Source organism: Notolepis coatsorum, assembly GCF_963971535.1.
Source record: "Notolepis coatsorum genome assembly, chromosome: 5".
Taxonomy (NCBI): Eukaryota; Metazoa; Chordata; class Actinopteri; order Aulopiformes; family Paralepididae; genus Notolepis; species Notolepis coatsorum.
In genome coordinates, this window is record NC_140169.1 from 123,391,052 (window position 1) to 123,409,267 (window position 18,216).

Consider the following 18,216-nt stretch of genomic DNA (forward strand, 5'->3'; position numbering starts at 1 on the left):
CATAAAAATCTCTTGTTCGTTCAGGATGAGCTAGAGACTTCTATCTCGGAACTCCAAAGCTTGCTACGGCCAGTAGTCGTTGTCACATCGTCAGTATAATATTCAGCTACTATGTAGTACATCTGAAAGGGTTGTGAAGCAATTGCCTTGTCCTCTACTCCCTCACAAAAGAATGGCTCACGACGACGCTGAAGCATCATCGAGTGAACATTTGGATTGAGGTTTAGGGCGCTGATTAAAGCGGAGATGAGATGCTGGGAATGTGTCCGTCCCGGTTGAAGTGTCCTTGCTCCAGGGGTTGTGGGAGTTGGGTGACCCTGTGCTGCTCCCTCTGCTTAGATGTGTACATTAATCTGTGTCTCCTGGGCACATGGGGACAGTGGTAGTACCAGAAAAATATAGAATTGAATATTCCAAACCTTAACATAGAAATATTCGAGAACTGTCTTGAAAATGTGTGGAGTAGGACATGCATTTTAAAGATCAATTACAAATATTGGGGAACTGGCCAGATCTGCCAAAGCCATCAGTCTTTCTTTTCCATAGAGGCATTTGCCAGGCTGTGAAACTGATCATCCGCCCATGGGATTTCAGTCCATAGAGGGGGAGCCATACTTTACTTGCCCCTTAAATACTTAATGCAGCAAGGTGCCGTGGGCCTAGCCATAAAAAAAGGATTCTGAATACTAGCCATTTGCAATCAAATAACCGTAGATGGACTTCAGGGTAAAAGCATCATAAGAAGCTTTTAATAAAGCGTACCATGTGTCTGACCTCAGTACAATGCTTTTCATCAGAGGGAGATTTCATTCACGTCGGAGAAATAAAAAGGTGATTCAGTATTCTTCGGCGAGACTGTTTGAAATTTGCATCACAAACAGAAGTGGCCATTATCCTCTTGCCCGCCTTGAGCGAAAGGCTTTAATAAGCTTTGCATGAGACTGTAGGGTGGACATAAATTTCATCATCTTTTAACATGGATGGATGACACGTACTGTAGGCAGGTTTGAATGCCACAAAGGAATGACTACGTTTATATTACCATAGATAAGAGAACGAGGGCTACACTTATTATTGGGAAACCTTTTTGCCAATTATTTTCTTGTTTTCCAGGAGAAATAAAAAAGAAAATCCTGTTACATAACAACAGAATAACTGTTAAATTATGTGTTTACATATGTGTGTTATGAGAGGAACTCTCATAGGTGATCATAAATTACCATATGATGCAAAACAATTATTTAACTTATTACCAAGCTGTGTTTTTCAAATGCCCTTTCTGAGTGCCTGTCAATTATATAGGCCTTAACCAAGAGGAGCCTCTGGGTACTTTGTGCTGAAAATATGTTTACCCATGTAATGATCAAACCACAGATTAAGGAGATGTTTGAGTTTTGGATCAATTCATCACCAGACAGGTTGTTTACCCTGAGCTTAGTTCTCACTCTCAGGATTCCATGACACATTACATGAAAACGCCCCAAAAAATCTAACTGTTGTTGTTTATTCATTTACAAACAATGGTTACGAATGAAGCTCTAGTTACAGTATATAATTTAGCATGTAGCTTCAAAGTTAGCACTATGGGTAAATCATGAACAGCTATTGGTACTTAGTCTACCTTCCAGCCGTCAATCAAATACAAGGGATGGTGAAGGAATGTTTGCATAAAACCCCATCCCCTCGGGTTTATATTACTGCTTATCCCTATCTCCTGTGATTCACAACCTCAGATAGATCAAATAAAGACGTAGGCCTATACTTCTACTTACTTAAACTTATACTTGTACTTATAATTATACTTATACTTATACTTATAGATAGGTTTGGTGGCTTCAGCTATGAAGCTCCATGCTAACTCTATCTATTTACATTTGTAACGATTATTGTTATATATTGTTAGTGCTTCGCGTCAAAGAAAGGACTATGGGTAACCAGTGTAATGAGACGGAGCCTGAAAGTGTACCTTCCTCTGAACCTACTCATGTAACGAGCATCAGTTCAAACTGGGCAGGTCACTGGCTGGGGAAGACTCCTTCTACTGTAACTTAGAAACAGTGAGGAGCTCGGAAAGAAATTAGACCCCCTTTACAGTATTCACTACCTAAGTGAATGTTTCCAGCCCCCCTGAATTCAGTACCAAGGACAGTGATGATAATAATAATAATAATAATAATAATAATAATAATAATAATAATAATAATAATAATAATAATAATAATAATAATAATAATAATAATAATAATAATAATAAAATAATAATAATAATAATAATAATAATAATAATAATAATAATAATAATAATAATAATAATAATAATAATAATAATAAATAAAAAATGTATAGCGCCTTTCAAGAGGGGGGGGGGGGGGGGAGTTCCAGAGGGTAGGGGACGCCACACTGAAGACTCTGTCACCCAAAGTCTGCAACCTGGTGCGAGGGATGGAGAGGAGACCCAGATCAGAAGATCGTAGATTCCGGGATGGAGTGTGCTGGTGGAGGAGATCAGACAGCTATCGGGGGAGAGGGCATGGAGGGACTTGTAGGTGAGGAGCAGGAGTTTGAAAGCGATGCAGAACTTGACTGGGAGCCAGTGGAGGTGGATGAGGGTGGGGGTGGTGTGTTGCCAGGGCTTGGTGTGAGTGAGAGCCCTGGCAGCTGAGTTCTGTACCTACTGGAGCCTGTCCAGGGCTTTGCTGGGTACCTCGAACAGGACACCATTGCAGTAGTCCAACCGGGAGGTGATGAATGAGTGGATCAGGGTCTCAGCCACAGAATCTGAGAGTGATGGTCGGAGACGGGAGATGTTTTTGAGGTGATAGACTATCCTGGGGGCTCTCTGCACTCCTTCATCACCAAATGCAACACAGAGTGCAAGAGGGAAGAAGACGACAAATCCCTTAGGTAAAACCAAAGGGCCAAGCTTAAGTCCTCCACACCTGACCCCCCCCTTTTTAGAGTCATCAGCATAGAGGTGGTTCTGTGCGACCTGTGGAGGGGTCTATAGCCGACACTGGAATAAACCAAACTGATAGTATCAGAAATCGAGTGGGCCAATCTCTGTTTTGAGAGGGCCTTCTCCATATTAGATCAACAGCTGTGTACTGTCTAAATGTACTCTGTGCATCTTATTTAGCACTAGCATTGAAGAATGACAGCAGTCCACGCTCCCTGATCAAGTGCACGATGCCACCAGGTTGATTTCCAGGTTGAAGCCTACAGAGCTTGTTGCCAACAATAGTGGCAGCTGCATTGGGTAAATAGGCAAAAATGGCGGTGCCCGCCTTGTTGACATTTTCTTTGCAGGAAGTGTATTGGCACATTCAAGTTATGATTGGTTGAAAATTGCCTTCATGTTCGCCACCTACTGCCACCTACTGCTTTGGCAGTGTACTACATCACTGTGCTCAGGTGACAAAACGAAAGTGTGACTCGCCTCCCGCTACGTTGCGGCGAAACTCATCTGAAAACGAAACGAAAGTCTAACCGCAGCCAATCCCCCCAGAGTTTATGACTGGGAGGGATTCAGACAGCAGACCAGAGGGTGGAGCGGACACCCAAGAGGAGGGGATACAATCCATAGACTCCACACAGAAGGACACCACAGTCATTCCTAAAGCTAAAAGAGGGAGATAATATAATAATAATAATAATAATAATAATAATAATAATAATAATAATAATAATAATAATAATAATAATAATAATAATAATAATAATAATAATAATAATAATAATAATAATAATAATAATAATAATAATAATAATAATAATAATAATAATAATAATAATAAATGGACTTTTGAAGAAGTCTTTAATCATCATGCAGTGACACACACATGCGATAGGCGGCACACACAGGAACACACACATGCAATTTTTTCTTTGGGTCGCCAATGAAATCGAGTCTCTGCGCTTAACCCATCCCGTCGTCCTCCCCCCCCCAAGGGCAGCCGGGAGTAGATAGGGGCTTTGGCGTGGGCCCGCGCCCCGGGGACCAATCCAAGTGCTCCTGTCCGTCTTCGTCAGGGAACGGAACAGCGTTAGCGATCTGTTGTGCATGTTTTTCCATTGGGTTTCTCTTATCGGGAGGGGAAACCCTTGCGAGCACGGGGAGAACATGCAAACTCCACACAGAAAGGCCTGGGAAATACCCCACCTGGATACCTGGCAACGCAGAAACCTGGTCCCTAAGCAGGAATCGAACCCTTCTAGCTTAGGCTACCACTACACCAACGTGCCGCCTAGATGAGCAGGAGTCTGTTGCTCCCAGCAACATTAGTCCTGCATTACTCCAGAAGATGCTTTTACACCAGTAACAGGACCACCTAGGCTTCACTGAGTCAGAGGAAAAGAGAACATGCGGAGAACAAGTTGTGTCTGGTGTGTTCTGCTGTGATGGAGCCAAGGGGTCATGTCCCTGTGTTTTTCTTGGTTTTGATGGTAGCCTACATGGCAATATTTACTTCAGTTTTCTTTTTTTTTATCTACTTTTTCTCCTCCTATTTTTCTGTATTTTTCTCCCATCCCAATTTAGTCGTTATGCCAATTCCCGCATTTGCCCCCTACTTGCCGGTCTAGGGAGCCCTGAAGTCTATCACATGCTTCCTCTGATACATAGGAGACAGCCAGCAGCCTCTTTTCACCTGACAGCGTGGACTCTCATTGGTGAAGTGTAATGCGTGGGAGGATCACACTACCTTCACCAGTCCCTTCCCTTGGTGTGCAGGCGCCCTGACCGACCTGTAGGAGTCGCTGTTTACAACGACCAGGATGTGTGAATACTTTCCCCAAGGTGGTTGTCCTTCCGCGTTCGGTTTACGCGGCCTGATTGGACGCTTCTCTCAACGCCCAATCGCGTTACTCCTAACGCTCGCTCCTAACTTTCAGAACTTCTTTCAGTTCCACAAGTCCATCACATCAGCTACCTACCTGCATCAATATACTACTAACTATCAACTAACTCGCTACCGCCGTGCATCAATATACTAACTAACTAGCACATCAATGCACTAACTACTACCGCCATGCATCGCTATACTGCTACTGCCGTGCATCAATATACTAACTATTGATGTGATGTCGATTGATATGAATAGCTAGTTACGTTAATATAGAGAGATGAAAACAATACGTTATTTATATTGATGTGATGTCGATTGATATGAATAGCTAGTTACGTTAATATAGAGAGATGAAAACAACACGTTATTTATATTGATGTGATGTCGATTGATATGAATAGCGCATTACGTTAATATAGAGAGATGAAAACAATACGTTATTTATATTGATGTGATGTCGATTGATATGAATAGCGTGTTACGTTAATATAGAGATGAAAACAATATGTTATTTATATTGATGTGATGCCGATTGATATGAATAGCGCGTTACGTTAATATAGAGAGATGAAAACAATACGTTATTTATATTGATGTGATGTCGATTGATATGAATAGCGCGTTACGTTAATATAGAGAGATGACAACAATACGAGGAAATGGGCTACGTTAATATAGAGAGATGAAAACGGGCTACGTTAATATAGAGAGATGAAAACAATACGAGGAAATGGGCTACGTTAATATAGAGAGATGAAAACGGGCTACGTTAATATAGAGAGATGAAAACAATACGAGGAAATGGGCTGTGGAACGGAAGGACTTGGGCTGTGGAACTGAAAGCTAGGCGCACGGATTCAATTACAAAGAGACGTTAGAGACTGCAATGTTCTCTGCTTCACCGAGACGTGGTTGACGGCGGACATCCCAAACCACGCCATTCAACCGGCCAATCACTTTTTCATTCATCGCAAAGACCGAACGGAGGAAGAATCTGGGAAGAAACGGGGAGGTGGAATAGCTTTCATGTTGAACAACAATTGGTGTGATCCAGGCAACGTGAAGGAGCAGAGGCGGGAATATTTTAGACCATTGCTACTCGCAATTTAAGAGCAGGTACAAGTCGCAAGCTGCCAGTCCTTTCGGCAAGTCAGATCATGACGCCATCTTTCTTTTGCCTCAGTATAATCAATGTCTCAAACGCGTCCCTGTAGTAACGCGAGATGTGCAGTTTTGGTCTGGGGAATCAGAGGAGGCGCTCCAAGCTGCACCAGAATGTGCAGACTGGAGTGTGTTCCGTGACAACACAGATAATATTAATGACTACACAGAGACAGTGCTGGACTTTGTTTGTACTTTGGTAGAAGAAACAATCCCCACTACCACAATTAGAGTTTACCCAAACCAAAACTAGGTCTGACCCCTATTAGTCGTTTGGTCGACTAATCAGTCGAAAGGAGCCGTAGTCGACTGCCAACCTCTTAGTCGAATAAAAAAAATAAAAAAAATAAAAATAAAAAAATAAAAAATTATATATATATATATATTTTTTTTATATCATTCTTACGCTAATGGCACGCATACCAGAGGCTAAAAAAATCCAAGCCTGCTTGCCTCAACGACTACCGCCCTGTAGCTCTCACCTCCATAGCCATGAAGTGCTTTGAGAAGCTAGTAAAGGGCTACATCTGTTCCTCCCTCCCCAACACCCTGGACCCCCTGCAATTTGCATACCGCCCCAACAGGTCCACGGAGGACGCCATAGGATTGTTTTTGTGACCTGGACAAGAGGCAGGGGAACTATGTGAGAATGCTATTCATCGACTACAGCTCAGCATTCAACACCATAGTCCCCTCCAAACTCATAGCCAAGCTCAGGGACCTGGGCTTGAACTAGGACCTCTGCCAGTGGGTCTTGGACTTCCTGACGGGCAGACCCCAGGTGGTGAGAGCAGGCAACTGCACTTCCTCATCCATCACTCTCGACATAGGGGCCCCCCAGGGCTGTGTTCTGAGTCCCCTCCTCTACTCCCTGGACACACACGACTGTGTGGCACAGCGGAACAACAACACAATCATCAAATTTACTGACGACACAGTAGTGGTGGGCCTGATCTCTGCAAACGACGAGAGGGCCTACCTGGAAGAGGTAAAGAATCTGTCGCAGTAGTGTCAGGAGAACTGCCTCTCCCTGAACGTCAGCAAAACAAAAGAGATTATTGTGGACTTTAGGAGGTCGGGGGTCAGGGACTACAGCCCCCTCAGCATCGACGGGGCACCGGTTGAGAGAGTGAACAGTTCCCACTCTGTGCATGGGTAATGAGTAAGGCTAAGAGAATAATCAAAGACTCCAGCCACCCAAACAACTGCCTCTTTGAACTGCTGCGGTCAGGCAAGCGATATCGGAGTCTCATGGCAAGCACAGAGAGACTCAGAAGAAGCTTCTATCCTCAGGCCATCAGAATGCTAAATGACAATAACACTATGTAACAACCATCAAATGCACTCACAGCATACACATCCACACGCACACACTCACTTTAAACAAACAACTCGCTGCAGCACCCACTTTAGACAGCTAAACACACTTTATATTTATTGGTAAAGAATTTGCACTACAACCCATACCTCATTACACCTTACTGTAAATTGTACCTAAATTGTACCTCATTCCATTTCTGCATTGTACTGTATAGTATATAGTATATTGTATTGTAACTCAGTTACTTTTCTACTCTGCATTGTATATTGTATATATGTATATATTGAACACTTTTGTCTACGTACTTTACTTCTATTTTATACTTACTATACTTATTTTATACTTATCTATTTTTATTTTTATCTAGCACAATCTCTGGAGCATAACAGAAATAAGCATTTTATAAAAAAGTATTCTGTACTTCTGTATGACAACTAATAAAGAAACTTGAAACTTGAACCACTATTTCCAGGGCCGGACCTAGCACATTTGGCACCGTAGGCAAACTTCACCCCCCCCCCCCCCCCAAAAATAAAGAAATAGATTATTATAATTTTTTTGTATCTCAAAATATTGGTTGCCGATATAGAGGGGGGTGCAAAAACTGTGTTCAGCAAAAAAAAACTGGGCAGGTTTTGGCGCCCCCCTCTGGGTGGCGCTCTAGGCAACAGCCTATGTCGCCTGTAGGAAGCTCCGCCCCTAACTATTTCATTCAACGCTGTCTTTTTAATTTGCTTATACTGGCGATAATACAACATAGGTCTAGAAACATTTTGTTATTGGAAAAGACGCCACAAAGGTCATGGACATGGATTTCCTTTTTGTTTACCAGGCCAATTCCGAAAGGCCCAAACCAAGATATGGAGAATGGTGTCACTGTTAATCCGCTACGGCTTGTTTTTACATCTTGACGTAGATTGAAGACACATTTCTTGCCTCCAAATAATTGACTGAGAGCTATTGATATAAGGACTGACTGTGTGACAGCATGAGCTTTCCGTATATTTTGAGGCTGTGAATGTTTTATTTGTTTGAAAACATTGGAACAAAAATGGGTCTGTATTTCAAGCTCTGGTGAGATCTAACAAAGGCTAGAGATTTATTTTCCAGTAAGCGCTGCCCTTTTGAAAAAGGACATGTACAGTATGTATATTTTCTTTGCCAGCCTTAGTTTTTCCGTTTGCGTATTTGTGTCTCTGTTTTGGGTTGGTTGAAAGGGGCTGCGCCAGTACAAACTAGCTGTACGTGGTTGTGTTGGGTATCACAAGAATGTATCACAAGGGTTGGGTTGTTGTGCGCTGTTTACGTTCTCGTTGTGTGAGTAAAGCCGGCCTACCGACCCAGTTTGTGTCTCGGTTCAGCTTCAACTGGCGCAAAGTAAATCTTGGTCATCAAATCATTACCATCATCATCATCATCATCATCATCATCATCATCATCATCATCATCATCATCATCATCATCATCATCATCATCATCATCATCATCATCACCATCAGCATCATGATTCACTTATTAAAATGGAGTAAACTAGCAGACTTGTGGTCCAACTCGACTGCACCTGCCACCTCGGGAGGATACAGGTATGCCGTACAACTAGATGATGTCTCAGAAAAGACTGCACCCATCACGGACGAAAGAAAGAAGAAATTGGATGTCTTTGGCGTTGAATCATTATAATGGCTGACTTAACTCTTTAACTTAAACTTTCATTGTCTTAAACTCTGAACAATACTCTCAAAATACATTAAACTGTATTAGAAATCCAATTTATAACTTATAATTTATCATGTGTTTTCACAATTAGGCCGAGTTGGCTTAAAATGTGTTTTACTTTGTCATTATAACATTCCAAAAAAAAACAATTAAACTTTCCAACATCCACTTTGGCACAGTCTTTATTTTACATGGACAGAGATATTCCCCACAGATATATTTAATTTGGAACTAGAAAAATGTACTCAGTAGAGTGCAGACCTCCACCAAGGCTTATATTCTCCCCACTTTACTTTACACTCAACATGCTACTGTGGGTGACGGTTGAACGTTGCCTATATTGCCATGGCATGGCTTATCAACTACCTACTTAATGCACATCGGTACCATCAGTAGGATATCACAAAGGGACAACACATTTCAAATGTCAAGTGATTAGCCAAGCTGTTCATGTATTTGCGAGAATAGCACCACCATGAGTACAAATGACATCACAGGTCTCCTCAAACATAAACAAACATAACAAGTTCCATAAAGCATCTCCGACTTCAAGTGGGTCATGTGAGGAGTCCACCATGCAACGCAACCGGCTGTAATGTGGATACCTTCTAGCCATCGCCCTCCTGTAGTACCATATTGCCCTAGCTTCTCAATAGTTTGAGCATGGACCACACATATTCAAGCATGCACATCGAGCTGCTTCCGCAAACGAAGAAAATGTTGATAACTAGCTACTAGGAGCCGTAGGGAAAAAATAGGTCCTTAACTCATTGAGCGCCAAAAAACTCGACTTTGAAAGCCAGCGGTTGGTTGAGTGCCAAAAACAAGAAATCTCGTTTTATTTTTTTTTCCGTTTTTTTAAATGATTATTATTCTTTCTGAGTCTTCCTGGCAGTGATGTACCTGAACGCGTTCAATGAACGATCGTTCATGCACGCGTTCGTATTTTGGGCGAACTTGAACTGAACGTACTGTATATCCGCTAAATGAACGTAATTGAGAACGCGTTCATTCTCAGCCCTGTGTAACAGAGTTCAAAAGTGCGTTCATTCTCAGCACTCTATTATAACGGCGTTCAAAGATGTGCCATATTTCATAATGCATTTCAGCCGAAAACTCAGTTAAAACACTGTAAACAGGCTTAAAAATTATGCGTAAAACCACCCGATCTGGCAACGCGCCTGTCACCCCCTGCTACGTCATCAGACTCCTTCTCACAACAAGCAGTGGAACAGAGGAATCTGCGCGCAGAAGCCGAGAGCTGCAGCAGCACTCGCTCAGTCAGAGTCAGACTCTAGACGTCGGCGTATTGCATTTAAAAGAGTTTACAATTCAAACTATTTGATAAACTTCTACTTTCAGCCCGGAAATGCATTCTGATAAACTGGATTAAGGATAAGCCTCCATTTTTACAAATGTGGTATAGAGAGATCTTGGTGTGCTGCTACCCCATGAAAGACACTGTGCAATGCATAGAGGCAACAACGCTTCCTTTCGGGAGGTGTGGGCCCCACTATTAGACTATTTTCCTGCTGAAATGTATCGGATCCTTCTAAAGGCCCAGTGCCCCATTGTATGGACAGACCTAGGATAGGAAAAAATAAATATATGTATGTCTACATGTGAATGGGCTCGAGGCAAGTGCAATACTGTACAGTGCCTGTCTTGGTCTGCTTTCCTTTTTGCTTGTTTTTCTTTTTGTTTTGTTTTTGCTTGCTTATGGTGTGGATGATGGCATAGAGATGAACTGGAGGACCCCCCCCCCCCTTGTCCCAATGTGTGTTTTTGTAATGTAAGTAACTGTACGTGAAAAATCTATAATAAAAATTAAAATAAAAAAAAAACAAAAAAGAACTAAATTAGTTCATTTTTTAAACCATGAACTTTAGTTAAACTTTTTGAATTATGAACTATGAACTGAACTAGTTCATTTTTAAAATGTTGAACTGTGAACTGAACTAGTTCATGTAGAAAGTGAACTTTCCCAACACTGCTTCCTGGACCTCTGGCTACGTTATAATTGCAATGATGATCGAATCCCGACATGTGGCAGTATCGCCTACCTTTTGAACTGGGCCAGTTTAGTGTGGGGCCGCCCCACGCTGCAACGAGAGCACTCAAAGCACTAGGGAGCGTGCCGAGCAGCATTGAGCAAACTACAGCCAACTAACGTTCAACAATGGCGATCGCCTAGAGCAGCGGTTCCCAAACTTTTTTGGCCGTGCACCCCCTGTCACCTCCCGACCTAGCTGACGTACCCCCCAATGGGTTTCTGTTAGAAAAAATTGTTGCTGGTCTCCGTGCACAGATTTTATTTTTTATTTTATCTCTTCCCACGGCGACTATGGATAGGGAATTTCTTTATTTAATTAAAATGTTCACGACAACATGGATGCATGTACTCTGCCAGCATGTTTAATATCCATAATACCACAGTTTGGTACAGTTGTAGAGCGAACTATGGATGATATGGATGATGATTATGTGCGTTTTCACCAGACTAAGGTGCGTTTTCACCAGACTACATTGGACTCAGCACTTTTGGTAAATCATAAAAATACTATAGTCAAACCGGCCGATGAGAAAACCTATTCGGCTCCGTGGTATAGTCTGGCCCGAGCACTCCGGTGCACAATAGTAGCCTGCAATGCAATGGCGAGCAAACTATTGGAGATAATGAAGAAGAAGACAAAACGAATGATATGGATGATGATTATGGATGATAAGGTGCGTTTTCACCAGACAATGTTGGACTCAGCACTTCTGGTAAATCATATAAATACTATAGTCAAACCGGCCGATGAGAAAACCTATTCGGTCTGGCCCGAGCACTCCGATGCACAATAGTAGCCTGCAATGCAATGGCGAGCGAACTATTGGAGATGATGAAGAAGAAGACAAAATGGATGAGGGCCACCTAACGTTATATGTATTGATCCTGTTCTGATCCAAGACACTTGGAACGAGAGTGGAGTACCTGCTGACAAAGGTAACGTATATTTTGTCTATTTTACCGAACCCCATCATAAAACATGCTTTTGTAATGATCGCAGCGTCGTAAAACGACCCCCCCCCCCCCCTTGATGACTTTGTGAAGAAACATCTATATGGTCGTGTTTACCTTTGACTTGGAAATAATAGTTTTCAGGCGAGCAACCTGAACGATTTGCGCATATGCGCACGTCATAACTCGCGTTCCAGAGAAACAAGACTGGATTATTGTTGTTTTTATTCTTTGTGTGCTTATTTGTAGGCCTGCTTGTGTTTATTATTATATTTTTTCAGACACATATAGGTGCTGTATGAAGGGGGGGGGGGTTCAGGTTATGATGCACATAGGGTAGGGGGCTCCAAATCCAATACTGCTCAGCGCCCCAAAATCTATGGCTGGCCCTGGAGGCAATGTGCATCGTCATCAATTCCCACAGCGTAAAGCCATTCATCTCAATGTCCATGTTTGACTTCTGTATATAAATGATTTCTTTCCCCCGCTCTTCCTCTGGCAGTCCTCCAGGTTCTACTGTTCTGTATACAATAGTACAGTTTGTATTGGATCATAGGGAGCAAAAATGTAGATTTGTTTTTGAGTTTACATAGCAGTATTGAATTGTATGTTACCTGTCCAATCACAATGGTGCAATGACGGACAGTCAGACAGTAATATCCATCAAACATTGTCATTAACACTACCGTCTGACACTGTGATTGTTATTTTTTATATTGTTATTTTATATATTGTAACATTGTTTATTGTATAGTATCTTATGTTTCTGTATAGTATTTTATGGTTCTTGTATAGTATTCTATGTTTCTTGTATAGTATTTTATGTTTCTCTTTTATTACCTGTGTGATTTTATATTCCACTACTGCACCTTAAGTTTGAGTCCCAAATCTCGTTGTATGCAAATATAATGATAATAAAGTACAATCTAATCTAATCTGATCATATGTACGAGGTAGCAGGACGGCCCCAGAGGTAAAGAGACTGACTAGTAACTGAAAGGTCGCTGGTTTTATCCCGATAAGAGTGTCTAGTATTACCTAGTGTCCTTGAGCAAAGGGGTGTTGCCCTGCAGGGGACCTATCCTGACCTTTGAAGAAAGGTACGTGGTCTCTGTATATACTGGTCTGTATGAAAGATATGCAGAAAGATCCATTTCAATTGCCTTGTTTAAGTTGACAATGAGGTCAATCTTCATCATCACTGACACATAACTGGACAGAAGTTAAACCCACCTAGGAGTTTTCAAGATGGATCGTCAGACATGGCTACGGCACCAGAAGGCTCTACCGCTATGAAGAACGTGTGCCTCCTGTCTACAGAATAACCCAAACATTACTCTCCCTCCATGCAAGATGGCAGAGATTAGCCGCAGAGCGTACCGCTGGAATTAATGGGAATGGAGGAAGATACGTGGAAAGAGGCCACATTTGTCTGAAAACTTTGAATGCAATGTTTCATGATGACATTCAAGCAGCTTTTGGAGACACGGTGCTGAGATTACACTGAGATTACACTGTACGGAACACCAATGAATGTTAGAATATCCTGAGATTTAATCTGTAGAAATCCATGAGTTCCATTGTTGGATTCCCCGTGGATGGGTCTTAATGAATAAAAAGAAAGGAAAAAAAGAAAAAAGGAAGATGGTCCGGTTCCTCAGCCTCACACTAGACTGTCATCATGTATGTGCATACAAGTATGTGCATGCACTCATACACATGTGTACTGTACACACACACACACACACACACACACACACACACACACACTGTAATGCATCATTTGTACATATAAAGATCAGTCCGAATGCGTGATAAACAACACAACAAACTCCCACGACACAAAGCATTTCTATAGAGATTGTATTATATTTCCAAAAATATATGTACAGTCTATTACAAAGGTTACAAAGCAAAAGGAATTGTCTATGTAACAAGAAATAGTCTAATTAAATGATTTTACAGTTCTGCTGTTGGGGAAAATACCAGTGACCAGTGAATATTCTCAATACTCTCATCACAGAAAAATAAATAATACATTGACAAATTGTATTACTGTACATTAAAACTAAGAGGCAAAATAAAACCATAAGATGGAAATCCTATCAGCTGTCTTTGGTCCTAAATGAAAAAAATTAAATAAAATGAAAAAAAAAGAACTATGTACAACTGAAATCTTGTGGGTGACAATAATCATCTGCAAGTGAGATAGAAAAATATAGTGCATTTTCAACGTATTCAGAGCTCACTACTGAGTAATGTGTGTAAAAAACAACAATATAAATAAAATGTACAAGTTTTACAATTAGAACATATACAAAGTTTCCCTCAAACCTCTGATCTTTTCTGACACAATCAACAGTGCTGAACTCTTTGGAATCACCCACCACCTTTGCAAAGGGGTGTCCACTACTTCCAACTGTTTATGACCACAAGGTTTGAAAAATAATGTCATATTGAATAACATCTCTCTTATCCATGAGTCGACCTCATCAACCCTTCACAACTTGTAGGTCCGACGAAATATCGCTGAAGCGGAGCCACGACTTCGCCTCAACTTTCTAGTTTCCTGCGTTGAGCGACCTGAACAATAAATTGGATGAGAGACAAAGCAACAATAGATAGTAAGGTGACTCTGTGTGGGAAGTGGGTGCGAAGGTTACAGATGATCCATATAAATAATCAATTGTATCCCAACCTTAATCTCAGTTTGGCTCAAATTGCTGTGTCTACAGGGGGCCCCTGGCTTGGCCAGAGGGGACGGAGACAGAGGCATTCAGCTCTGGACTGCGAGGGCCTCCAGGGGCCTGCCGCTTGAGATCGGAGTGGGTGGGGACGGGGGGACTGACTGCTGCCTGTGAACTGGGTAGTTTTGTGCTGACTGAATGCCTTTACACTGGTATTCAATTCAAAGGCTTGGCCTGGGCCCAAACGCTGAGCTTTGCTCTATGGATAAAGAGCGGGTTTGTGACACGGGGCTCAGAGCTGGCAGGTCCTGATTCCTAGGTAACACCCCCCCCCCCCCCCAACGCTGGGGACAGTCCCTTTGGATTGACACCCACAATGGAAATTAATCTAGGAGAACATCGCAAACTTCCACTGGGTTTGACACACGTTCAACGAGTCAACGAGCACAAGCTTGATTTTACTGAACAATGCTCTGCTTCTTCCACAAATGAGAGCTTTTTAAAATGTAGATGGGATTGCCTTTGAAAATTCAAATCTATCATCGGGTCACAGAAGCGGGGAGCATTTTCAATATTAGAGTGTGTTATGACTTTGTGTGTGTGTGTGTCTGTGTGTGTGTGAATATTGCCCTCTTCACATGACAGCTGAATAACGGCTTTTCCTTACGTTTTATGGACGAGAAATGGGAAAGCATTCATCAGGGACACCGTGTTGAAAACACTTTCAACATCAATGGCTTTTTTCTTTCTCTTTTCATTTTTACACGAGAACGAAAGACGGATGGCACAAAATAGATTAATTGGCTTTTTAGCACATCTTTTCTCAAGCCCATTCCCCCCTCGTATTGTGTTGTGATTACCATACAAAAGGGGGCCCAGGGAGGATGAGGAGGGGATCTTCGGAGACTCTTCTTATGCATGTTATATACTAAGGCAATACGCCTTGTGAAGGGTGAGCGGAGAGACACATGAATAAACAAGTGAGCGGAACTCCTGGCTATGGAGCCTGACGGGGCGGGAGGAGGAATATGCGGAGGATGAGCTCGGTAACAGAAATTACTCCGGGGGAAATCTCGCACGGTGCTGCGGTTTCACAGAGAACCGTGGGGTAAGACTCGTGGTGAGATTGGTTCTGTGGAATTCGGCGTGCCCCGGAAGGAGAAGGCGATGTCGTCGCAGCTAATTTGCACCTCTCCACCGGTTCAAATAGTGTCTTCGACATCCGCAGCCACCGCGTGCCCCTTGCACTCAGATCTCCGTGGTCCCGTGCCCTGTCGCACCTTTGAAAGTGTTCAGCGTGTCGTCGTACACCGTGGCCGGCGTGACATGATTATTTGATCACTTGATAGCATACTGTAGCACGCCGTTTCACCAAACACTTTCCAAACCACCCATCTGTATAGCCGCAAAACAGCTATTCATTTTCCCCATTGGTGACCGAGTTCTTCCAAAGGCTTGCCGCTGCTGCACCTAGCACCTTAAAATCTTCTGGCTGAGGGCCGTTTTCTACCTGGTAATTATTGCTCTGTTTGGTCAATCTATCCTACACTGACTGTGTCGATCGTGGCACTCAAATGTGTTCATGCACTTAAATCTCCTCTCTTAAAGTTCAGGATGAAAGGAAAAAAATAGGGAACCTATTCATTTATACCTTAAAATAAAGACCTCCATCTAACTGAGCCGCATAAAGCATTGCCATTGAAGTGCCTAAAATAGTGGCAATACATTATTCTAACACATTTTAAGGCAGTATTACTTCTAGAACTTAAACTTGTCATAAATTCATCCTTAACAAAATGCATTCACGGCTGAACTATGCACTAAAAACAGATACTGTGTGCAACATAGTATTTTAGGCATTCGGATGGCAAAACCATTTGCAACTTAACATAAAAGTTTCAATACAATCTTTCAATAGTGCTGAAATGTTCTATCAAGTAACTAAACAAAATTAAAACCGTTCTGAATGGGAACACTTGGGACAATAAAAACCAAAACGATTCCTGTCGTGAACACGAACATAAGGGATATTGCTACTCTGATATAAAAGTTTACGTTCATTCTAAGAACACATTGCCTCCTTAGTGTCGTGTGTTGGGAGTCATCATGTCATTCCAAAAAACAACAATTTTTTTTTGAAAGATCAAATTTTGTCATAGAAATGTGAGCATCCACGTTTCTGAAATAAATTAAATAATAAAAAAGCATACAGCAAAAACCACTCCTGTAAGCCTAAAACAACCACGTGAATATTACCTCTGAAGCCAAGGTGAAGAATGACCATTGTCACTTTAACACCATATGGAGGAAAGCACAACTCACTGCAAACAGTTAAAACAGCCGCAGAGTTTCTCAAGCACAAACTGGTCAATGTACCTTTACAGTAAAAATTTTCACTCGAAAAAGTTCAAACAAACTCCTTGCGTTTGATCTCTCTTTACCTTTCAGATAGAGAGTTTACCCTGTTGTTAAGTCCAAATATTAGGAAAACGAAATAGCAAAAGAAAAAAAAAGAATTACGGTATTCACCACATCATATCACTGTGGTTTACACAAACAAAATAAACAAACTGGAAAAAGAAAAGAAAAATACTGAAAAGCACAGCAAAAAGGACATTTTGTTTAGTTTTTTTCCCTTCTTTCTTTTTTTTTTCTTTCTCTTTTATGTGAAATCTAGTGTGGATTTTAAAATCATTCATTAAGTTAAAGTAACAATGTTCTAAGCATCCAACTCCTCTGCTCCATCTGATATGTGGTTTAACTTCCTAAGAACTTGCGCGCAGAAGAAAAAGGAAAAATCATCCCATCCAGGTAGTTTTTTTTTCTTTCTTTCAGTTTTTGCCCTTTTTTTCCTCTCCTCAGCGCCCCCTTTGTAGAGGGGGGGGGGGGGGGGGAGCGTCCAAGAAAAATCCTTTGCCAGGGAACAAAGGAATGATTTCGCTCCAGACACAGCTGACTCAAAAGACATTTTAACAGATGTCCTTTTTTTTCTTTTTTTTTTTTTAACTCTTGACAATTACCCTGGTCACTGCCCGAGCGTGTCTCCCGGTAGCTCTTCTTCCTCTGCTTGCTATAGCCCCGTCCCAGTGTGTGGGCTCTTTACAAGTCTGTTACACTTGAATCCCGGTGCCGTGGAGGTGTAGCATCTGGGCCCTCATAGTCTGTATGCTGCTCATGATCTTCTTCTGATGGCCTACTAAAGTGATCCCCAAGCTCATCACATCACTGGGAGAGAGAGAGAGAGAGAGAGAGAGAGAGAGAGAGAGAGAGAGAGAGAGAGAGAGAGAGAGAGAGAGAGAGAGAGAGAGAGAGAGAGAGAGAGAGAGAGAGAGAGAGAGAGAGAGAGAGAAGAGAGACAGGACGTCCACACATAAATCACAGCGCTGGACCATAGGACAGCAGTGCCAAACAAGCTAGATTTATAGCCTCAGGATTTTAATTAATGGGAAAACGGGGATAAAATGGGAATTTAAAAATGTGTCA

General features: G+C 41.9%; 1 protein-coding gene across 1 annotated transcript in view; it reads right to left on the reverse strand.

Moving 5' to 3' along the window:
• Positions 1-14,002: 14,002 nt before the first annotated feature.
• The window catches only part of LOC311228331 (ephrin type-A receptor 7-like), a gene marked incomplete at its 5' end in the record, with an annotated part of 32,632 nt that continues 28,418 nt past the window's right edge, over positions 14,003-18,216 (reverse strand). Inside the window, one exon of the mRNA XM_084314240.1 lies at positions 14,003-17,958. Within this exon, the coding sequence (XP_084170366.1) occupies positions 17,844-17,958 (115 nt within the window). The 3' untranslated portion in view covers positions 14,003-17,843. The remainder of the gene's footprint in view (positions 17,959-18,216) is intronic.